At 40.1% G+C, this 24,748-nt stretch overlaps 1 protein-coding gene across 1 annotated transcript; it reads right to left on the bottom strand.

Annotated features, from left to right (window-relative positions):
- Nucleotides 1-1,693: 1,693 nt before the first annotated feature.
- On the bottom strand, nucleotides 1,694-24,725 carry LOC124254014 (protein moonraker-like). Its single transcript, XM_046687880.1, has 20 exons — nucleotides 24,649-24,725; nucleotides 22,466-22,967; nucleotides 21,630-21,785; nucleotides 16,772-16,980; nucleotides 15,791-16,015; nucleotides 14,328-14,499; nucleotides 14,124-14,183; nucleotides 13,462-13,628; nucleotides 11,228-11,388; nucleotides 10,790-10,960; nucleotides 9,496-9,532; nucleotides 9,213-9,283; nucleotides 8,238-8,319; nucleotides 6,434-6,493; nucleotides 5,458-5,637; nucleotides 5,240-5,321; nucleotides 4,356-4,440; nucleotides 3,229-3,504; nucleotides 1,913-2,603; nucleotides 1,694-1,818 (listed from the first exon to the last, which is right to left on the bottom strand). Exons 2-19 carry the CDS (start codon nucleotides 22,956-22,958, stop codon nucleotides 2,417-2,419), a joined length of 2,874 nt encoding a protein of 957 aa, XP_046543836.1. The 5' UTR covers nucleotides 22,959-22,967; nucleotides 24,649-24,725; the 3' UTR covers nucleotides 1,694-1,818; nucleotides 1,913-2,416.
- Between the last annotated feature and the right edge of the window lie 23 nt (nucleotides 24,726-24,748).

The following is a 24,748-nucleotide window of genomic DNA, read 5'->3' as shown; positions in this document are numbered from 1 at the left end:
AACTTGAGTGCAATCAGACCAGGGTAATAATGCAAGTGCTTTGAGCATGAACATTATGTGTGGAGTCAAGTGCAATGCTGGTACCCACATTTATGATTATGATGATGAGGATTATAAAACAGTAGAAAATAGGAAATGTATTAATTTATTTATCTCATACATAAATACATTTATTTATATATATTGTACAGTGTTTTATTCTCTATGCATTCACCTCACAGTAAAATTAGGACTCAACTGAAATATGATGTGTCTGTCTTTAACGTTCTACGAAATAAATTAGATGTTGTGAAAACAGCTTGCGAACAGATCTAATTAATAAGGGCCCTGCTCTAAATATGTACCCATGACCAAATCCCAGATCTGTAAGTAATTGTAATTAGTGACCTCTATTAAAACTGAAAATGTACATGACACTCTATACCTTGTGTAAAGACGCCAAATCTAAAAATACCAATGATTAATCTAAGGCAGAATACAAACACAAAAACCGACAGTGTAGGTGACCTAAATTAGTAATTGTTGTTCAGGGCTAACTGATGTGCTAACATTCTCTACTTTAACCATGCAAGGTTTTAAACTGCTTTCAGTATTATTAGTGAGCATGAATATCCCCAATTGAATGCTGGTTATAGAAACAATTCCCTTCCCAAATGAAAATTTTTAGTAAAGTTGGAACATGCTGTGAAGTGTTAGCTAGTACGTGAATACAGAACTTGCTCTTGAAAACAAAACTACTCTCGCATACAAAACAAGTTTGGGAACGAATTTACACCACTTTTGGGTTGCTTTAGGTTGTCAGAAACTCATGTGCTGCATGTTTTACAATACTGCTTGTGACTGCAACCATGTATGAATATGAGGTTGGTTTTATGCCATTTTTAGCAATATTTCAGCAATATCACGGCAGGGGACACCAGAAATAGGCTTCACACATAGTACCAATGTGGGAATCGAACCTGGGTCATTGGCGTGACAAGTGATCGCTTTAACCACTAGGCAACCCCACCACCCCTCAAGCATGTATGAAGAATCTGTGTCTGTCTATTTTGTCAAAAAAAGCATATATTGTTTGTTCACTAATGTTCACATTTATGTTACAACACTTAACACAGAAATGAAATTAAAGTGTGGACATAATAATGCATACATGCATGCATAATTACATACATAATATCTGGATGGTAAACAGTATATGGGTAATTACAGCCTCTATGGTTATCAATCACTGATGATTCCGTCAGCTGAAGTCATGGTTGAAACACATCACAGAAAAGTCCCAGCTGAACTTCCTATCTGCAGAATTCCTCATGTCAGCAGTAAGTTTGCAAATACAGGTCACTTTCCATCAGTAGATTCACAAGATCCACTGAATAAATATCACAGCTTTGTATGGAAAGACATCAACAGGTCTATCATTGTTAAAAGGTATTCCAATCACACAGAGGGATAAAAACATGAATATGTTGTTACACATCTTCAGTTTGTTTCACAGCTAAAAAGATTTGAAAGTTGTCTGAAACACTGACAGTGTAATAATACTGAGCCTAAGTTTACTTAGACTGATCACTGACTATAGTCAATTACTGACTGTATTATCTTAGTTAACCACCATGCACAACTATAGTAGCTTTGTCTACCATGGCCATATTAGATAACATGGTTAAGTTATTCTGCTGCTGGCTATATTAGCTGTCCCTGACTATATAACCTTAGTCAACATCTGAGTTAAGGCTATAGTAGCTTTGTCTACCATGGCTATATTAGCTGTCCCTGACTATATAACCTTAGTCAACATCTGAGTTAAGGCTATAGTAGCTTTGTCTACCATGGCTATATTAGCTGTCCCTGACTATATAACCTTAGTCAACATCTGAGTTAAGGCTATAGTAGCTTTCCCTGACTATATAACCTTAGTCTACCATGGCCATACTGTCCCTGACTATATAACTGACTGACATGAGTTGAAACAAGCTTGCTAAACATGTATCATACCTAGGCTATTTTTAGCCAGGTACAAAATGATAATTATCACACTTCAGTTCTTTATCAACTTCTTGAAGGTTTGAAACATCTTTATCAGTCTTCAGCCAACACTTGACCATCTTACATAGCCGAGTATATGTGCATGAACTTTGCTTTATTGTTTCCCTGCCTCTCTAGACTGAAGAAATTCTGATCAACAGATCAACTTCACTGGCCATGAACACAACAGTCAGGGCACTAGCTGATATCATCCTCATCATCTGTCTGCCAGTCCTCACTCCCAAAGTCTTCATCATCATCCTCATCGTCGTCCTCTTCCTCGTCCTCAAAATCTTCAATATGTCGTGAAGACACACTCACATGCTTAGGAGAAGCATCACGAGACATATCCCTCCCACTAAGCCTCTCCTCGGCTTGGGGTAAGGGTGCTCTAGCTTCTGGGGAAGTGGTCCGGCTCGTGATCTGTGATACAGAAGCCCTGACCTTCTGGTGAAGGGGTCTGACCCTTGGCTTCCATGAACTCTGATTTGTACAAATGGTTTGCGATTGCTTCGTTGAACTCGTCTAGTTCTCCCGTTACCTCTTCCAAACACTCTGCGAAAATCTCATCACTAATCCTGTAATACAAGCAGGTTGTGTTTTATGCCATATTCATACTAACAATTAGTTGATGGTGAGATAAATGCAAAAAGACAGTGATACAATAAGGGTAACGCTATTTTTCAGGGCATTATCATTTGCAGAAGCCCGAGGTCTTTTATTAACTGCCCGATGCTCAACAACGTTGAGTTCCAGTGGATGTTTTCATTGCTGCATGTTGTAATTTATGGTACAATTGTTAAGGTTGGCACCGGCAAGAAAGTGCATAATGGCACAGGTACATGTGACAAATTTGAGTCAGAAATATCGTCAACACTGTCAATATTGAACCAAGTTCAAACGAGCCGTAGGTGATTGAACATCAAGAGTTGAGTTCCTTATGACGTCACCTAACAATGTGCATGATAATGGCCCGTCGTCAAGCAATTTGGGGTCATTATCAAGTTACAGCGGCCCGCTCATTTCTGATAACACGGTTACCGCAGCTACTCACCAACCTATTCATCTAGTGTGTGGAATAGCTAAAGGCCAACTAGTCTGTGCCAAACAAAAGTTTGCTCAGGCTAAAGATCGTGGTATATCCCCAGCCCGACTGTCAATTGAAATTTTCTCAGCATTTTAAAATATTTTGTGACAACTTACTTCTGAACAAGTTTCCACGGCTGGAAGAGCCCCTGTGGGTGATGGGACATCTTCTTGAGGTAGCTGCTGTATGCCTCCTGATGGTCGTCGATCCTACTGACCACCGTCTGGGGAATGGACAACATTGTCCGAGGCCTACACATGCTAGGGACCGTCTTCGGCTCCCGCTCATCTGCATCCTTGGGAACCTTGTGTGAGTAACTCTCTGTCCATTTTGACTGTTTTGATTCTTTGGTAAACACTATTGGCTCCTCTGTGGGTTGGTGGGAAAATTTCCTGATGGAACAAAAGCACTCTGGTGATTTTGATTTGGAGCATGACAAGATGAATGAGATGGTTCTACTGGCATTACTGATATCTGATATGGACTTTGTGTTTAGTAATACTGAGATACAATACTCTGGGAAAAGTTTGCAGATTTGGGAATCCAAAATTAAATTGATATAGATCATTATGATTCCATGTAGCAAATTTTCAACAATGATAAGTGGCTCCTACAGCAATATTAATGCTTGGAATATGAGTGAGTGAGATTAGTTTAAGGCCACACTCACAATATTCCAGCTATATGGCAGCAGTCTGTAAATAATCGAGTCTGGACCAGACAATCCAGTGATCAACAGCATGAGCATCGATCTACATAATTGGGATACGAAGACATGTGTCAACCAAGTCAGCGACTCTGACCACCCGATCCTATTAGTCACCTCTTATGACAAGCATGGGTTACTGAAGATCAATTCTCACCCGGATCTTCACGGATGCTACAAATATAGTGAACAGCCCAAAGTAATCCAGGTTTGTTGTTTACTGTTCCATTATCCAAAAATTGAGCGATAAGATGGCAGATAGTTAAAAACCGTCAGGACCATACAATCAATTAATTGAAAGCATGAGTATCAAGACGCCAAATGGAACACGAATCAAGCCAGTGGGCCCGACAATATCGTATCATCAGGCAACTCTTTTGACAAGAATGTGTTCCACTCAAGTTGGAACCCACAAGCTTGTGTGTTGGTACGAAACCAAAGATAATGGTAAACTGTCATTCTGTTTTAAGCCAGAAAGAATACAGCTGTTCAAGTATTTAGCGGTACTTCCAGTATATTGGAGCAGTGTGTACTTACACATGTCTGGGTGGGGTTGTGGGTCCACCTGTCCTGTGTACCTCGATAGCTGGTGGAGAGCGGGGATAATCTGACAAAACCTCCTCTGAAATCATAATCATCATCATCACCAACACCTTTGTCGTCGTCTCATCATCATCATCACCATCATCATCACCACCACCACCTTTGTAGTCGTCTCATCATCATCATCATCATCACCACCACCATCATCATCACCACCACCATCATCACCATCATCATCACCAACACTTTTGTCACCCCTCATCATCATCATCACCACCACCACCTTTGTCGTCATCTCATCATCATCACCAACATCTTTGTCGTCGTCTCATCATCATCACCACCACTTTTGTCGCCGCGTCTCATCTTCATCATCATCACCAACACCTTTGTCGCCGCGTCTCATCATCATCATCATCATCACCACCATACCACCACCATCATCATCACCAACACCTTTGTCGCCGCCTCATCATCGCCATCATCACCACCACCACCACCACCATCATCATCACCAACACCTTTGTCGTCGTCTCATCATCATTAACACCTATGTCGTCGTCATCATCATCATCATCATCAACATCATCAACATCATCACCACCACCACAGTCATCATCACTAAACATCAACCAATAGCATAGCACTAATATCCTGCATAATATCAAGAGAATACAGTCAATTTAGATCTCAACACACAATCATATTCCCATTTCAGTGGTCTATAACTTGTTCTGTTTGGCAAATCCCTCAACACTCTTATCCCCCACTGTGACTGATCTGAGGTATGAGAAGAGCTACACTGACAAACAACAAGGTATGAGAAGCTTGCCACCATAATACAATGCTACTATGTACACAACTACCTAACTACCTACTTGTGGTGAAGTACTTGGACACTGGCTGCGGGTTTGTATAGCTGACCGTTGCCCATCTACGTCGAATGTCCACCTGTTCTTGCTGGGTTAAACAGAGACAAGAGCTAAGGTGAGTAATAAAGTAAAGGAAATTTATGACTAATATTATTCAAGATTTGGAAAAATTACTGCTTTGGAATTCTGGGATTTTTTTCTAAAATAATTCAGTTTTCACTGACCTCCATTTGCTCTAACCTCTGGAATATGGTTTCAAGGGTAGGCGCATCCTGCATGGACACAGCTTTCTTGCGAACCCTCTCCCTGTCATCCATGTTATGCATATCATGGACGGTGTCCGCAAGGATGTCGTCAAGCAGTTGGCTAGTCATGGAGTCGTCATAAATACTTGACTGAAACGACTGAAACAAAGATTTTGGATGGCAATGTTGGAACCATTTTGACTCAAAATCAAGTTGTGACAGACACACATCTGTACCACTGAAACCCAATCTGAATCGGAATACCAGATGCCACAGTTGGTTACCATGGTTACCCATGACACAAATTTTATTGCATTAAAATCAGATCTTTTGTTCATTTCCTTATTTAGAAACACATATATCAAAGACACTTATCAAAAAAGAGATTTTAATTAAATTGGACATGATTGATTTCACATATTGATCATTTATTTTGTAAATATTTCAGAAGAGGTCTGCCTGTCACTCTACTAAAGTTCTACCGCCTCCGTGGTGTAGTGGTTAGAGCGTCCGCCCGGAGAGCGAAAGGTCGCGGGTTCGATCCCCAGCCACGTCATACCAAAAGACGTTAAAATATGGTACTTGTTGGTCCCTGCCTGGCTCTCGGCATTACTGGGTACAACAAGGACTGGTCGGCTCGGAGTCAGTATAATGTGTCTGAGTGGGGTATTCATGCTTCACTGCGGCATGGTATCTCAGTGGGCTAGCACTATAAGTCTGGGCTAGTACAAGCAGCTGCACATGCACATACACACGCATGCATGCGTCGTCATATGATCGCAATATTCTCAAGCACGACGTTAACCCAATTTCACCTCACCTCACTAAAGGTCTACTTTCAATTGAATAGACCCAGGTCCATTGCAGAATCAATGATTATTTTGAACAGCTAAACATAAGGAACTATTGAAGGCTATTAAGAATTGCTCAAAATAATCTCTGTTCCCCAACTCACTCTGTCTGGTGATGGTGATGACCTGCGAGACCTCCGGTAACCAGGATACGAAGCAGCTCCCTGTGTCAAGAAGATGGATACTGTTGTCACAGATGTTTACCATGTTAAAAGCCACAGAGTGTGGGTATAGTGTGGACAGAACCTGGGATTTGAACCCAGGACTTTGGGCTACGTTCCTGCTCAGATTGTTGTGGCACCTCAGACAACTGGGCCACAGGTAGTATCATGAAATGGAGTCTTCGTTATTTAATCACACACTTAGCACTATTCCTACCATACAATGGCATCTGGGGTAGAATTGGTCTTCAGTAACCCATGCTTATCATAAGAGGTGACTAACGGGATCGGGTGGTCAGGCTCGCTGACTTGATTGTCACATGCATGTCATTGTATCTATATTGCGTAGATCGATGCTCATGCTGTTGATCACTGGATTGTCTGGTCCAGACTCGATTATTTACAGACTGCAGCCATATAGCTGGAATATTGCTGAGTGCTGCATACAACAACAAACAAACAAGTGTTTGCCACTAATGTGGCAATGTCCCCTGCTGATAAAGGAGAATGAAATGTTTATAACATATTTACTATTTTTTGGTCACATACAAGATTCCTGAAATGACTGTTTTCTGCATAATCACCCAATGTAGGCTGTCGACATAACTGAATACATTGGGTGCAATATTTTATGAGATATCATGTTTACATATATTTGAAAAGTGGTCAAAGTGTCGTGGTGACCTTGAAAATAAGGTCAAGGTCAACCAAATCGGCTGGTGTCTGTGTAATCCCCAATGTAGGCTGTCAACAAATTTGAAGACATTGGGTACAACAGTTCATGAGATATCGCGTTATCAAGAATCGGGATGTGCATACATACAGATGTACGGACTGCTGAATACATAGTCTCCCGTTACGACAGGGGACTAAAGCCATATGATGGAAGTCCGTTTATGATTGCGTCCGGACCAGACAATCCAGTGATTGAGACTATGAGCATCTATCTATGCAGTTAGTTATACATTGACATATATCAGCCAAGTCACCAAGCCTGACCAACAGATCACCTTAGACGTCCCTTACAACAAGCATACATTGTCAATTCAAATGAGATCATGACAGAGTAAATGGAGTAAGTCGTGCAATTTATATTGAACTTAACTATCAAAGGGACATACTGGTTTGGTAGACTGCAGTTTTACCTGAAGTCAGGCGATGCATAATAGAAATGATCCAAAAGTTGATCTGTACATTGTCACAGGGCAGTGTTGTACACATTCTCTTCCCACAGAGGTTACTCCTGTCATATCTTTCTACGTAACCTCTTTCTACAAAAACATCTTGTTGATTGATTCCTGCAATCTCTATTACACTAGTTTCTACTTTTCAGTTTAACATCAAATACCGAATCTTCTATCCTTTGCACGTTGATCAACTAACTCCATGGCTGCCACCATATTGGATCCAAGTCGATGTGACACGTGATCGGATTGGATAGAAAGAAGGGAGATAATTCGTGTTGCGATTTTTGCAGCTAGGGGATTTTACTAGAACCGGGAAATATGGCCGTATTAGAACAGAGGTTACGTAGGAAGATTCGATAGGAGTAATCTCTGTGGGAAGAGAATGTGTTGTACATTGTGCCTGTAGAATTATTAACAGGCAGTGATGTGCTATAATTAGATGTGTACTACATTTAGACAGAGAAATCTGGAAAGTACTGCAAGGTGCTGGTTGCGAAGTCTACTGCCTCCGAGGGAATTGTAGAAGTTTCTGCCCCATAACATGCATACGAGCTTTGCACCTTCTTAAGATATGGCTTCATCCTCTTCTTGGCCTCATCCACCACGCTCGACACAAATGAATTCCGGAGCGGTTCTCGCCGTCTGTATAGGGGACAACAATCTAATTATTTTGTTGAAATTTTAAAACATACATTAGCATTCCTAAAACATTTTCATTGATGTTTTACACAATCGCTTTGTGGACCCTTGCCCAGGTCATCAAGGTACCAAAACACGAAATCAATTACAACACCATCTTTGCCCTATTTTTTAAAGAAATAGGTGAACAGGATCCTATTTTAACCCACCATTCCCATGGATGAATTGAACCGACTTTTTAAACATTTCATTGTCTTGAAAATACAGCAATAATAGTATTAGATAGTGCTGTTACAATGCACTCGCATATTCGGTGAATCAAACTAGTGGCCACTAGAATCGAATATTTATGAATATTTTGAAGAGAGTGTTTTTTTACTTTGAACTAGTTTGTTGTCAATCTAAGCGAGATAAGCAAAATGGAATATTACAAGCCATGCAGTAGTAAATTGGGTCATTATGCCAAGGCCTTTTACGATACTGTCATTAGGCTATAGGGCAATGTATTGCTTTCTCATTACTTTACAGACATATAGCTGGAATATTACTGAGTATTGTTAAACTCAGTCACTCACTCTAACTTTTATGTTTGTAAAACATATCACTGACTGACTTTGATTTGGTTTTACAGACTATTCCAGCAACATACAGCTGGACACCATGGGCTTCACACATTGTGCCCATGTGGGGATTGAACCGGGTCTTCGGCGTAGCGACCCTACGCTTTAACCATTAGGCTACCCACAACTCCCTGTAAAACATATCAAATTCGCCTACTAGTATATTCGTTGCAGCCCTAGTATTGTACACATCTTCCCACTATTCAGTCTAACAAGCCAACAGTCCACAAATGACTTATCTACACTACATCGATATTGGCCACCCCCATACATTACCTTGACATGCTTGATGCTCTCGGTGATCTGTTTCTTCTTGGGGATGAAACACTTCTTGATTTACGACTGTGCTGCAATATGAAGTCAATGCGTTCCATGTATCACTAGAATAATTCTATCAACATCTGTATCTTCAATTCAGTTCACTTCAATTTTACAACCAGCAGAATTTTTTTGTCTAATTCAATTTTTTTTAATATGATGAAAAAGTCTGATTTTATGTAAGTATTGATAATGGAGACAATTATTTTGTTGTCGGACATGTTCAAGGGATGTATATTACCTTGAATGTTGGTTTCTCGTCATCGGGAAACAGTTGTCTGAAAGCAGCAACATGAAGACTTTACTTCATCATCATCATCATCATCATCATCATCATCATCATCATCATCATCATCATCACATCACGTAGTGGTTGGATTTAGCACTATATGAATTTCCATTATTATTATTATCATTATTATTATTATTTATCACATCACATCACATCACCATCACTACCATCCACAATCACCATCACCACAACTTCTCCAATTTGTGCCTAGTCATAACTGGTTTCATTTGTATGTCTAAATAGTCGCACTTGAAGGGACCTACGTACATACTTCGAGCTTTCCGATGTTTGATACAACAAAAGCATGATGAGCTATGCAATGACATTAAAAGACTTTAGTTAAGAGAGTGAGTTGTGCTGACTGTTATTTCAACAGTATTTCACTCCTCACATACGATGTCAGCTTGAGGACATTGGTCAGAGGACATAGGTCAGAGTGAGTGAGTGAGTTTAGTTTTACGCCGCACTCAGCAATATTCCAGCTATATGGCAGCGGTCTGTAAATAATCAAGTCTGGACCAGACAATCCAGTGATCAACATCATGAGCATCGATCTACACAATTGGGAACTGCTGACATGTGTCAACCAAGTCAGCGAGCCAGACCATCCGATCCCGTTAGTCGCCTCTTACGACAAGTATGGGTTACTGAAGGCTTGTTCTAACCTGGACCTTCGTGGGTCACATAGGTCAGATGTCTAGGACAGTGGACAGTGGACGTTAATCAGTGGTCAGTGGGAGGATAGTGAACCAGGTCATGGATATTCCCAAGGGCTACATTCAGCATAATCAGGCTGAATATCTATAATTCCAGTTCACAGAATCTATAATTCCAGTTCACAACCAGCAGATTCAGTACACTGACATGATATCAACCAAGTCTCCAAGCCTAACTGCCCAATCCATGACTGCCTTTTCAGGGGTGGAAATAACTTTAAAATTGCTAGTGTACTCCGGTACAGTGGTACATGTAAAATCACTTGCCCTGATAATTTTTCCACTATACCGGCCGTTTTCTTGTTGATTTTTTAAATAAACAACATAATTAATAATGGAAAGTCAACTGGACACCGGTACAGTGTGATATACAAATTTGCTTGCCCGACAGAAAACAACACTGGACTCGGGCGTCGGGCAATGGGTTATTTCCACACCTGCCCTCTACAACCAATACAGTCTACTGTGGTCAATTATAACCTGAAGTCCCCTTCAGGATTGGCAATATCTTATCCATGTCTACTTACTTGACAATATCTTTGTCTACATCTTCAACAAAGAACCTCATACGAGAACCTGGAGGACTGAATGAGCGACTCCGATGTTTGGGCGTGGCAGGGCTTTTTGTCGGGGTTCCCGGAGGTTTCCAGGGGTGACGGGACCCAAGTCTGTTTGGACTGTGAGACTGGCTTCGATATCTAAACAGAAACAGACACATCAACACAAAACCAATAGAAAACTTCATCATTGGACATAATTTGTATGAGTGAGTATGGTTTTACGTTGCTTTAACTATTCCAGCAATGTTGCAGCGTGGGACACCAGAAATGGGCTTCACACATTGTACCCATGTGGGGAATCGAATCCAAGTCTTCGGCGTGGGGAATCGGCCCGGGTCTTTGGCGAATACCTTGACCACTCACGCTACTCCCCACCGCCGCCACATTATGAGAAGAAAGACACACCTCTGTCCTGGTGAAGATGGAGCTGAGTTTGGCCGGGAGTCGTCATCGAAGGGGTTGTGAAGTGGAAGAACAGCTTTACGATTGGCAGCAATTGTCGGATCAGCAAAATGGCTGTCTGCCACAGCCTGTGCTTGATGTCTATGGAGTTTTTCCCGCTTAGCCTGGAATGGAAATCATATCATATTCTGGCACAAGACTCCAAATATATTCCATTAAAATCATAAATGAGTCAACGAGCATGTTTGCCGACTTTGGCGGATGATGAGCGGTTTTAACACTCAGTCCACTAATACCACGATTCTTACGACCTACATAGAGTTCTGAGGACCTCAAATGACCAATCTCGGGGAAGTAAGTCAGTAAATGAGTTCAGTTTTACGTTGCTTTAAGCATTATTCCAGCAATATCACGACAGGGGACACCAGAAATGGGCTTCACACATTGTACCCATATTGGGAATTGAACCCGGACAAGCGAACGCTTTACCCCTAGGCTACCCTATGCCCCCCAATTCCTGTGAATAAATGAAATGGTGTTGGGTAACCTACTATAAGATTTATGAGATTTGATAATTTCTTTAATGACAGGACCTTTATATTTCTTGTCATGAATTTGCATATAAAGATTACTGAGTGCACTTTCATTTTTCCCTGACTTTATACATTTGTGCATAATCAACACTTTTCTGTGTCATGTAAAACCCTGTGCTTCTCTACCAAACATTAGTGTTTCAAGTGTGTAACACCTGTCTACAGTTCATATACTAGCCTATGACTTAAACATTAGTTTTTCAAGTGTCACACCTGTCTACAGTTAATATACTAGCCTATGACTTAACCATTAGTGTTTCAAGTGTGTAACACCTGCCTACAGTTAATATACTAGCCTATGACTTAAACATTAGTGCTTCAAGTGTGTAACACCTGTCTACAGTTAATATACTAGCCTGTGACTTAAACCACTTGTCTGAAGCATGAGTCAAGCACAATTCTATTCTGCCTTTTAGGCTTACCTAATTAGGTCTGCATAATAACACCAGTGCCAACTCCTAATGATGCTAAGTGTACAGGTTATTATTATTTTTATTATCATAGGATATTTATATAGCTCACACATCCACACAACCAGTACATGCTCAAGGCGCTGGCATTTTTTCCCTCGGTCATTGAATGTCAATCTCAACAGCACATTGTATTATCAATCTCAACTCCCTGGGGATCATACAACTCGTACAGCCACTAGGTGCACCAAGTTATTGCGTCTTTTCCATCCTTCGCACCTACGAGGTACCCATTCACAGCTTGGTGGACTGGGACATCGTTCTAGTTTACAGCACATTGCTGTACCCACACCTAGGTGATCGCACCTACGAGGTACCCATTCACAGCTTGGTGCTGGGACATCGTTCTAGTTTACAGCACATTGCTGTACCCACACCTAGGTGATCGCACCTACGAGGTACCCAGTCACAGCTTGGTGGACTGGGACATGGTTTACAGCACATCGTTCTAGGTTTCACAGCTGGGACATTGCTGCTACCCACACCTAGGTGATCGCACCTACGAGGTACCCATTCACAGCTTGGTGGACTGGGACATCGTTCTAGTTTACAGCACATTGCTGTACCCACACCTAGGTGATCGCACCTACGAGGTACCCATTCACAGCTTGGTGGACTGGGACATCGTTCTAGTTTACAGCACATTGCTGTACCCACACCTAGGTGATCGCACCTACGAGATACCCATTCACAGCTTGTTGGACTGGGACATCGTTCTAGTTTACAGCACATTGCTGTACCCACACCTAGGTGATCGCTCGTATTCATGTGGCCACCATATGGTCATATACCAACGGATTTGTGGGTTCTTGTAAGTGCACAGGGTTGTGTACTGTACACTAGTGGTTGTGACAACACTGAAAGAGTCTGCACAAAAGTTGACTCCAAGGTTTTACACCGGACACAGGTGGGCTCTATCCCGCACCTCAAGCTTGCTGGATCACTAGCCTGGCTTTTAAGACAACTCACCCACCAGTGTGAGGAGGCTTAAAGCTTGTAGGATACGAACTGATGCTTGATATGTACACAGATATCTTTAATTAAGTTAAACAGAGTGCTTGAAATGTATTTAATACAATGATAAAGTGCCTTAGAGACATAAAATTTTGGATGAAATCTCAGAATAAGTTGATTGTGGTTTCAAAATGCCAAATGTAAGTTTCAGAAAGTGCACCTGTAATTTAGCTGGCAGTAACAGACCCTTCTTCTGTGAGGGCTTGTTGTCCAGTGAGATGTTCCATGACACACCTCCTCGAGGCCGACCTTCAAGAGAGGGGTCACGCTCCCGCATCAAGGCAGCGATGCCAGCTCGCAGTGTGGCTTGTCTATCTGGGGACTTCTCTACAAATGTGACAAAAGACTGTACTTCAATTTCTATACTTACTGTCAAATTGAAACATTTTCTAGAGCAGATTCCACAATGTGTAATACCAAAATACCAAATAGAACATGTGAAGTGAGTGAGTTTGGTTTTACCGCTTTTAGCAATATTCCAGCAATATCACGGAGGGGACACCAGACATGAGCTTCACACATTGTACCCATGTGGGGAATCAAACCCGGGCCTTCGGCATGACAAGCAAACGCTTTAACCACTAGGCTACCCCACCGTCCCAGAATATGTACAAACATTGAATAGAACTAGATACACTAATTACACACAAGACACAATCCCTTAAAAAATATGCAACGTGATGATTACAACATGGCACATTGATGATGGAGACAGTGTTTTTGGTGTGGTACATGTGATATTCAGTAGTTAAAAAGAAACGGGAGAAAAGTTTTCAGTTATCTCCCCTTGACCACACAATCACGTCAATAACTGCACAATACCTTTGCGGGGCTGCACTTTTGGTGCTTGATAGGAATGCTTGACCGTCTTCTTCAACACACCTGAAAAAATAAAGTTGGTTTCAGGTAATCAAAATCTCAAACGTTAAGAAAAGTTTGGTCACTGAAATATTTGACTGAATTGTGTGAAGTTACTTGAAATTCTGGGCATCAACAAGACAATTTACATCCAAACTAAACACCTACTCTTTGGTTTATTTTCCTTGCCATGTCCTCTCATCTGTGCTCTGAACTGTTTGACTCTCTCCTCCTCCCTGTCAAACAGTTGGCGACTGACTGGAGAGCGTTTCCTGGGCGGCGACTCACGGTTCATGTTCCTACGCTGCCGCACCTCTCTCTCCCATGCATCGTTCAGGTCCTGTCAGGAAACAGGCAGGGAATTAACATGACTACATTTGGTCAAGGCCAACAGTTTGAAACTAATGATAAATAGTCTGCAGGTGATTTCAAGGCATTTGATTGGCTAACATTAATAGTAACAAAGCATTTTTTGTCATTAATGTTTTCAGGAATTGCAAAACAATGAGACAAAACTTGTTAATGGACTACCTAGTGGCTGGAGCATGTCTTTTATAATTATTGTATTGAAAAATGTCACTAATCCTGAATTGTTGTTATCAGGGTTATTAATATTTTGTCTTACCATGCTTTGACAATTTTGTGTTTATGGATTATCAATAAACGTAAAAAGCACTGTTTACACAGTTACTAAGCTAAAAGGTTCCATGCTGCTTTTTATGTGAATACCTCCTTATGAAGGGTGGGTTTTTTCTAAACAGAAAACCTCCACATTCAAAGGGATTCAAAAGTACAAGTTGCTACAATTCCAAGACACTAGTAATAAGCATGGTGCTGTTGTACAGAGCGGCCTAAGTGATACGCCAGTCGTAAGACTATGTGTTAAGGAATGGGAGTTACGATCACCTTAGTAATAAGATCGTTTTGTGCAGCGGCTGCCTGATTAACAGGAATTTGAAAGTCTTCAATTTCAATTTTACTGACATTTTTGGGATCAAATGTGGGCTTTGGACAGGTCCATATACATAAATCCCTAAACATGACTAAGGCCTGCTTCAACTTACATCCACTTTATCCAGCATGTTGGTCTACTCCGTCTGAACCTGACTGAGACCTGCATCAACTTTATCCAGCATGTTGGTCTACTCTGTCTGAACCTGACTGAGACTTGCATCAACTTACATCCACTTTATCCAGCATGTTGGTCAACTCTGTCTGAACCTGACTGAGACCTGCATCAACTTACATCCACTTTATCCAGCATGTTGGTCAACTCCGTCTGAACCTGACTGAGACCTGCATCAACTTACATCCACTTTATCCAGCATGTTGGTCTACTCCGTCTGAACCTGACTGAGACCTGCATCAACTTACATCCACTTTATCCAGCATGTTGGTCATACTCCGTCTGAACCTGACTGAGACCTGCATCAACTTACATCCACTTTATCCAGCATGTTGGTCTACTCTGTCTGAACCTGACTGAGACCTGCATCAACTTACATCCACTTTATCCAGCATGTTGGTCTACTCCGTCTGAACCTGACTAAGACCTGCATCAACTTACATCCACTTTATCCAGCATGTTGGTCAACTCTGTCTGAACCTGACTAAGACCTGCATCAACTTACATCCACTTTATCCAGCATGTTGGTCAGCTCTGTCTGAACCTGGCTGTCCTTGCCCTCCTTGATCTGAGAGCTGAGTTGAGTCAACTGGCGAATCAACAGGGCCAGCTCATGGAAGGAGGAAGGGAGACCACTCCGTAAGTCTTGTTGAGGTAGGTTGGTGACGAATGCTTGAATCGCCCTAGCAGCTCCTCTGTGAGCTGCACCCAGTTTGGACATAGCTTGGCTCTGTGGATCAATGACATACTGTCAATCCAGGCAGAAACAATTGTGGACGGAAAGAAGGGTTGTTTTTTGTGTGTCTTTTTCATGATTTTGTTGAAGTCAGCAACAGTCGAACAACATGATGGCTACCCCAATGCCGTTAGTCCAACACAAAAGTTACAAAATCTAATCATAAACAGGGGTGAAAATAACCTTAAAATTGCTAGTGTACTCCGGTACAGTGGCACATGTAAAATCACTTGTCCTGATAATTTTTCCATTATACCGACCGTTTTCTTGTTGATTTTTTAAATAAACAACATAATTAACGTTGGAAAGTCAACTGGACACCGGTACAGTGTGATATACAAATTTGCTTGCCCAACAGAAAAAAACACTGGACTCAGACGTCGGGCAATGGGTTATTTCCACCCCTGATAAACAAGTTAATAAATCCAATAACCAAATCCTATCCAAGATATTGCCTATGTATGTAAAATGTAAAAAGTCTTCAACTTACTACTAATACTTTAATAATAATAATATTTTACAGATTTTCAAGACATTCCCATAGTGATCAGAATGCCATAGACCAAAACCCTCTAGATATGAAACACATCTACTGATCTAGAATTGAAATTATTGTAAATAAACATAACTCAGAAATTTTCAATTAAAAGTTAGGAGATGGTTATGATATTTGCCGAGAAAGCTGAGATACATCCTGCTGAAACTTTAAAATGTTCCTGTCATATTGATTTATTTGTTTTCGAGTGTCACCTTTTTTGTCTGTTTGACCTTATTGTCAGACCCCAAGTTCATCAAGTCTCTCTGGATCTGACGCACTTGCTGTCTCAGGTTGTACAGGTTCCGAGCTGCACGGGTGGCAAATTCTTCCGTTCTTATCACCCTTCGTTCTTCATCTTCCTCGTCAGACAAGTAGCCATCTTTCTTTCGACTTCGGGATCGATGAACAAAGTGGTCAGGATCTGGACAATTATTGAAGACAATAACACCTTGATCAAGCCATTTATTAAAGGTCACATAAACCCTAGGGGGTACAAATACATAAATCACTAACTGGCATCGTTATAAATGAAACCCCGTTATTAAAACTACTCATTTCGACCTTTAATTGACTTAAATCGACCTTTTTGACAACAGTGCACAATTCTCACCCGCGAACGAAATTTCAACCAATCAGAGCGGCACGCCTCTGTGACGTCATATGAGGAATAGCTTTGAGGGCCGATGCAGAATTCATCTACATTTTAGGGGTTAAATTATCTTGTTTACAGGCTTGTATAAACCTGAAATCGTGACAATTGCTGTGGAAAATGAAAGCTATATGTTCTCACAATCTACTGTCATTTAATTTTGTCTCCTGCTTTGCCTAGTTTCGAGTTACAACTTGTTTTCATAGACGATTCTGTCAAAATCGATTGGTGTCGTTAGGCCCTATTTGTATAATGACTGATCCAAATTGATCCCATTTCTGTGTTTTTTACCTCGATATTTAATCATGTCATGTAAAAATCTGTTTGTATTCTCAAAACAGTGTCGGCCCATAAGTTTTCACATGCAATACAGCAATTAATACTCCCTTGTTGTAACCCGTGTTAGGTGGTATAAACCTACACATGTTATTTGTCATCATTCACTTGATGGTCAGTTAATTAATTTATAACAGGTATAATTAGTGGTAACACACTTAGATTACCGACAAAGGTTCCCATTTGGCATTTCTTGTGTCTGGAGTAAATATTCAACATTATAAACATCGATCAAAGGATTAACCGATAACACGCTGATTGATTAATTACTTTTATCTTACACAGCGGAATTGTCAAAGGTAGTGTTTATGTATGTAGATTTACTAATCTATACTGAATACACTCTATTGTCGTGTCGGTGTCTCGCGTAAAAACAACGTCCTTCTTTCAAAGGATTAATCGGCAATACATTGATTGATTGCCCATTATTGGCTAACTAAATTACTGTTTTTAAAGAAAGGCGGACATTATGCAATTAGTTGCCAGGTGTGCTATCTTGGGTGACCAATGAGACTATACACCAATACCTGAAAAGATTTATCACTTTTTCGTATATTAAACTGTTAAAAGACACATCATTTGGAACAGTTTTGTGGATATTGATGGATACATTCCTCGAACAAGGTAATGGCCTGATATTGTTCCTATAACTTTAATCTGTTTTAATTTTAATATTTGCATTTTGTTTTTATTCATTTGTCGTAGCATTCAACAGAATCATTGTTTTCGCCGTGAAGTGTAATGAGACAGACAACATGCACTAGGGTGTGTGTGCGAATTATGATTCACATTGGCAAACTATAAAATGTCTAGATATTACAGTTCTGTTATAAATTCACTATAAGTATCAGCAGATCGTCTGCTTTTTATTTAGTTTCAAAATACATACAAGTATGATAATAAACTAATTAGGATTATAAGACCAACTATAAAGACCCACATTGACTAGTATCTACATACTGGTGAGTGGACATTAACCATGGGAATGTAGCAAGAAATTTATCGCGCAGTATTGTGACTTCGACCCCCACCTCGCTTCCGTGGAAGAAATCGTTATGTTACAAGTTGTGTCATGCAAAATCCTTTTGGTTATGATTCCAATACATATTTAACTACGAGTAGAAAGTAGTCTTGATTTTCTAACTTGATGAAAACAAACTATAATCTCATTAATTCTAACAGATTTTTTATTTTTAAAATGGCGGCCCTGTCGGGAACATCCGCCAAGTCTGAGGATAAATGCTATTTAGGTTTGTTTTCACCGAGTTACAAAATCAAAACTACTTTTCTACTAGTAGTAAAATATATATTTTATTGATGACCAATAGGATTTTGCATGACATAGCGTATAACATAACAATTTCTCTCGTGGCAGCGAGGTGGAGTGTCAATATAATACTACTTACAATATTATTGTTACTTCGACCACAACCTCACTTCCGAGGAAGAAATCGTTATGTTACAAGTTGTGTCATAGAAACTCTTTATGGTCATCAATCATATGCATATTTTACTACAACTAGTAAGTAGTTTTGATTCTTTAACTTCCGTGAAGCGATCTGAACACAAGTAAGATATCGTTTCAGGCTTCCACAACGCTTCCTTCAGCACTCACAAACATAACCCATTTAGCATGAACTGCGGGGTCCTGTGGAAATCTGTGCATGGGGACACTATCGCCCGACCCTAGGAGCAATTGACGACAAAGCAACGATTCGGCATGTCGTCGTTGATGTCGAGAAATCATCAAAATGATGAGCGTGCTACACATTTTCTATACAACTAACTGAAAATCGTTCCTCATATGACGTCACTGCAGTGCTCTGGCGACAGAGTTACGTAACCTGTCTGTGGTTTCGTTGGCGGGCGAGAGGGAAGCAGGCGACTTTTTGGCCACTTTTAATCGCTCGGTATTAATTAACCACAAGTTTTTAAAGAATAAATTGGGTGTTCCGCATAAGACTAACCACAAATATTTCATATGTAATGGTTAAAAGAGTAACAAAAAACAAAGTTTATTGGTTCTTTAAACAATGTCATTTTGATTTTCATGTGGCGGTGTTATTCATTGTGTAACAATGTTCTAAGTGTAATACATTGTACCTGTTGACATTAACCGAAGGACTGTGGCATGCTCTATATCTAGACTTGTGCTGTACTAAGAGTTCTGGAAGGTACTGCAGGGTACCAGAACACTATGGGCCTTTCCACAATATTCTGACCCAGGGACCCAGGGCAATCTTCTGGAGACTTTTTTTTTGCATGTATATAAGGGGAGCTAACTCTTGGCTTTAATCTCACATCACATCTCAAGTTCATTGAATACTACCAATAGTGTGGTGATCAGTCTTTCTCAGCCTAGTTTGGAAACTTGACCATTGTTGCAGTGAGCCTAATATTACCATCATAGTCTTTATTGCAATAATCACTGTTTCTGTATATAGCCTTCAAATTTGTATTATTAGAATACAACTGATAATAACATTCAATCTGTTTGTTGGTTTCCCTCCAAGTTCTGTTACAGACTTATTACCAGTTAGCTTTAAGTTTCAACTTGGGAATCAACACCTAAAATCATGTAATGTGTCTGTTGTGTAGTTTATTACATATATGTTTAAACAAACTCATCAACTGATGAAACTGGAATATTTTCCCTGTGGTCACAGCAGAGTCCAAAATAGCCACTGGCCCGCTAACCCGTGGCTAGTAAAATCCAGTGGAGCCAGTAAATCTCCAAAGTCCATGGGGTCATTTTGTAAATATATCACTCTCTCAGACTTGTTTAGTTATAAAACACTTTAAATCATGCAAGATTATGGCCTGATAAAAATGTTCATCATATTAGTAGCTTAATGGTGAAACCTGTGTCTACATTCACATTTCGGGCTAGTGAATTATATTGTGGGCTAGTAACTATCAGGCATAGCTAGCCCGACTGGCTAGCAAAATTTGGAAACTATTTCTCACACTGGGTCACAGTGGCAAGGGATGACTGTACTGAAGAATCTCTTCAAAGTGTGCTGCATAAACGCATAAAATTGAATACACAAATCAAATTCTACTAGTTCAGAGGACTAGTGCAAAACCTTATCTCACTGTCACTTAAATTCAGTTCCAAATCATAGTGAAAAAGAAACATTCCAAACTGTTCAGAATTAGAACCCTTAAATGCTAATAGTTATCAAGGACAACAATGATTAAATTTTTAGTCATTGAGGACTACAATGTCTGGATTCTTACTTGTCCTCAGCACCATTTAGCAGAACACTAGAAAGATTTTTGTAGGCTGATCACGGGCAGATCAGGGATTTGGAGAAGGGGGTTAGTGTTTCCGCTGTTCTTTTAACAGCTGGACAACGTGTCCGACGACCTCCTAATTTACCTGTCCTGCATGAAATGTCAGTCACAGTCTGGATTGAATTTCCATAATTTACTAGGTTTTAGTTTTGAAGACTGATTGCCACTTGAACTTGAATAATTATTTTGCCCCTTACTGTTTTTTGTTTCGTCACCCTCAATAACTGAAAAAGAAATGGGAGAGCGTTGTCTGCTTTCCGCTTGCCATTTCAACAAACACATGGTATTTAAACGATCGAATAACATCGTTATTTTTCATGATTTCCTGTGACCACAGTAATTATAGTGGCATTTTGAGGTAAAAAATACAGCGATTATTTCTTATTATGACTGTCAAACTGACTGATCTGATTATAATGAATTCAATCGGCTATCAAAATATCTGAACTGATAAACAAATCCACATAAATCATGAAGTTTTTGTGTTTGTTGGGTTTTGTTTGTTTGTTTGTTTTGTTGTTTTTTTGTTTTTGGGAGTGCACCTCGGCACCCTCCCTCTAGATTCGGCCCAGCTGATTAACTACAATGGCTGCAAAATACTGAACTGAAAATAAATCCAGGCAGAGTGAGGGGTTGTCAGTTCATGGGACCATGTCTAGACTGTTATCAGTTGACATACCTTCATTAGAAGATATGCACAATGAGATATTTATATGACACTGAAATGAGCATATTATAACCGTGTGAGTTATATCTGTGTTATATGTAGAAGCTGTTTGAATGATTACCATGCAGTGCCTTCTCTCCAACCTTCTTTATCTGTTGGAGATAACCCTCGAGCTCCAGCTGCAGTCTCTCTATGTTGTCTGTGGGCTCCAGGTCCTCTCTCACCTTGTAGCGTGGGTACACATCTATGTCACGAGTCGGCGGACTGTTTGTGGTAACTGGAAAAGGTTTTAAAAACATAAACAAAAATACAGTAGATGTGGTGGAAATATCTGATAGAGACAGGTATTAAAATAGGATTCCAAAACTAACTAACCTTGGCAGGCAATTGGGCAAAAACAATGTCTTTGGTGATAACTTCTATGTGCTAGTGCTGGTGTGATTGATCGATTGATGAAATAATCAGTCATGTCTCAACAGGAAATATCCTTGATCATCTTGATCGTAGAATAAATTGGTGCCTGTTTCGTTTCCATGATATTACGATTGTGTACCATTATTGCCAACCCAAGTTTTGTGGGTGAGGATTACAACTCTCAGTAAAGTACAGATTCTAGTACACATTGCCATTTAGAAAGTTTTCAAATAGCCTTCGCTCATGGGAGTGGGGCCAATTTGCACGTAGCAGAGGGATACAAAAAGTATGTGATCTAGACTACCACTTGTCCGACTTCCATCTTTGGTGGAAGCCATGGTGGCTGAGGGGGCTAGATTGCTGACTTTGTGTCCTGGCGATTGGGTGCCTGACTCTGAGGGTGTGGGTTCAAAGGATGGGACTCAAACCGAGAAAGTGTAATCCCAAATATAACGTGCTACACTTCGTAAATGGCATTGTGTATTCATAGGATCATCCTGATATATGCAGAACATATAGAATCATTAGCATATATAATTCTACCTGGCAGATGACTGACTGCTCTGGTATTCAGGAACGGTTTAGGGGATTGTGATGGGGTCTGGGTTTTCATTGTCCGTGGTTGCCTGTTCACATCTCGTTCCCTCACACTGACAGGCTTTTTACTCCTCCCTTGCCACTTCTTCTGCCGTTCCAAATACTCTTTACTATGTATCACTCGAGTTTTAGAAGATTTTGGCGATGGAGACCGACTTCTGATGCCAGACTTTTGCTGACTTTTCTTATTTTTTAAATCCCTTCTGGCCATTTGTATGGCAATAGCCATGCGGTCCTCTGACACAGACTGAAACTGGAAAGAGGACTGTGAGCTATGGAGGACATTAGGTCTTCCTGTGAATGTCCCTCTCCTGTCACGAACTTTCTCTATTACCACTGGCTGTAGATGATGATGCTGCACAACCAAGTTCTTGGCTTTCAGAGGGACATTGAGATTAAACTGGAGCTGATTTTGATGAGGAAAGTCGGTATATGCCATGGTGATCACCTGAAAGTAAAAAGGAATAAATAACTCATCAATTCAAAAACTGAAATTGGAAATAGATATGTTTTAAGATAATTTGTGATAAAAATGACTTTCATCACATCAAATGTCAAATCTACCTGAAACTAATTTCTTTTGTCACATGGTTCTGGGTTTCTAGATTTGTCAGCACCATACCCATAATCATGGCTTTACCAAAGTGGATAACATCTGAGACTCCATTATTTAACCCCAAACCTGTCAGAACCCAAATGCACATACATTCATTTTATATGGGCAATGTATTACAAATACACATACAAATTCCCGAAGCAGGCGTATTTCGTTGTGCTCTAAATTTAAGTTTTTTCAAGGTACGAAAGTCTTATTGTTTTGATATCATGGACATTTTACTATTTTTAGATGGAATGAGAATGATCCACTTGCATCTACAGTTATGATGTGGACATCATGCCTTTCAGTTTCAAAAGGCAGAAGGCTAGTACAATTAGTTGTTCATGCTCTGAGATCAAGATCCTAAGATGTCTTAGCTGACAGATAGACCAGTTCATAATTAATTTATATGCAATATGACTAAACATGGCTAGGGCTGGCATCTTTAAACCTATTATCATCACAAGCGAGAGTACTCTGCAAAAAGTCTGGATCCAAGTCAGTTTACTTCTGTTTGGAATAAGGAGACCAGGGTCCCGATCCATAAGGTGTCTGTAATGTTATGAGCTATCGTAACTGTGGGGTTTTCATAGGCTTAGGAATGACAAAGAGCTACGAAAGCTTTGAGGATTGGACCCCAGCTAATATAATGTACCATATGATGACACTATAAACATAAATATATGACATGTCAGTGATCACGAATAGCGTCTGACCCTCTGACAAATCCGGCAGATTCGCCAACGGTCAGACAGAAGTCTACAACCCGCCGGCCCAAGTGTCTGACTGTATATTTCACAATGACTTTGACTGAAGTTGTTTTATGTGACATGTGACACTTGTTTGCTGTTTATAAAGCTTATGTTTGTTAATAATTTCAATGTCAGTTATAAGAAATATTAAATCTGAAATGTGTGTTTAATTTTATTCCATGGGTCCTGTGCATTTTCAATGGGTCAGACAGACATCTGAAAATTACAGGACCAAATGTCCTGTGACTTTGAAACACCATTCGTGAACACTGACATGTTGGGGAAAGTTAACTCAAACGTTTTTGGATCAGATCTGCTCTTGCTCCTTAGAAAATTAACATAACATACAGCTACAGCAATTATCTGTCATAACAACTTGTCAAAACCACTTATTCCTTCATATTGTTCATTTCTATCACCTCCATATGCAAGAACAAAATGGAAACGTAAAAAATATGCATACCATCAATAAAGTGATGAATTCTGTGATTTCACCAATAAATCATAAGTATATCAACATGAATATTGTTTACTTTCGCATGCTGCCTCGGTGATGCAATAAAGCAAAGAAGGCGAAAAGTACTTTCATATTTACAAATTGTTATAACAAGTCGGCCCCAAAAGTCGCTGTCAAAACGAAAAACAAGAATAAACATGTTCAGCACAAATCCCGTTGCACAAAATGACTTTCAGCTCTAAAGACTCCTCTTAATAACAATTTGTACTTGATTAAAATTATTATACCAGAATATCCAATATAGCTGTGGCAAAATAATTACCGAAGTTTATAAAATCTTCACAAATAATTATCCAAGCGTATCTTCTTGCTTTGAACAATCCGCCATCATTGCGTCAGCGCCATCTGGTGAAAGAAGGGAC

The sequence above is a fragment of the Haliotis rubra genome, unplaced genomic scaffold (genome assembly GCF_003918875.1).
Source record: "Haliotis rubra isolate DU_JTF1 unplaced genomic scaffold, ASM391887v1 Scf1148, whole genome shotgun sequence".
NCBI lineage: Eukaryota > Metazoa > Mollusca > Gastropoda > Lepetellida > Haliotidae > Haliotis > Haliotis rubra.
This window is presented reverse-complemented; position numbering and strand designations above follow the sequence as displayed.

What these genes read in the sequence shown, in the direction of transcription:
- LOC124254014 (XM_046687880.1), bottom strand. Translation starts at nt 22,958, where the DNA reads ATGGCATATACCGACTTTCCTCATCAAAATCAGCTCCAGTTTAATCTC. An exon ending in AAAAGTGCAGCCCCGCAAAG is followed by an intron (nt 13,629 to 14,123) that starts GTATTGTGCAGT and finishes TCACATTTGTAG; the next exon opens with AGAAGTCCCCAGATAGACAA. An exon ending in AGAGCATCAAGCATGTCAAG is followed by an intron (nt 8,320 to 9,212) that starts GTAATGTATGGG and finishes TCCCCTATACAG; the next exon opens with ACGGCGAGAACCGCTCCGGA.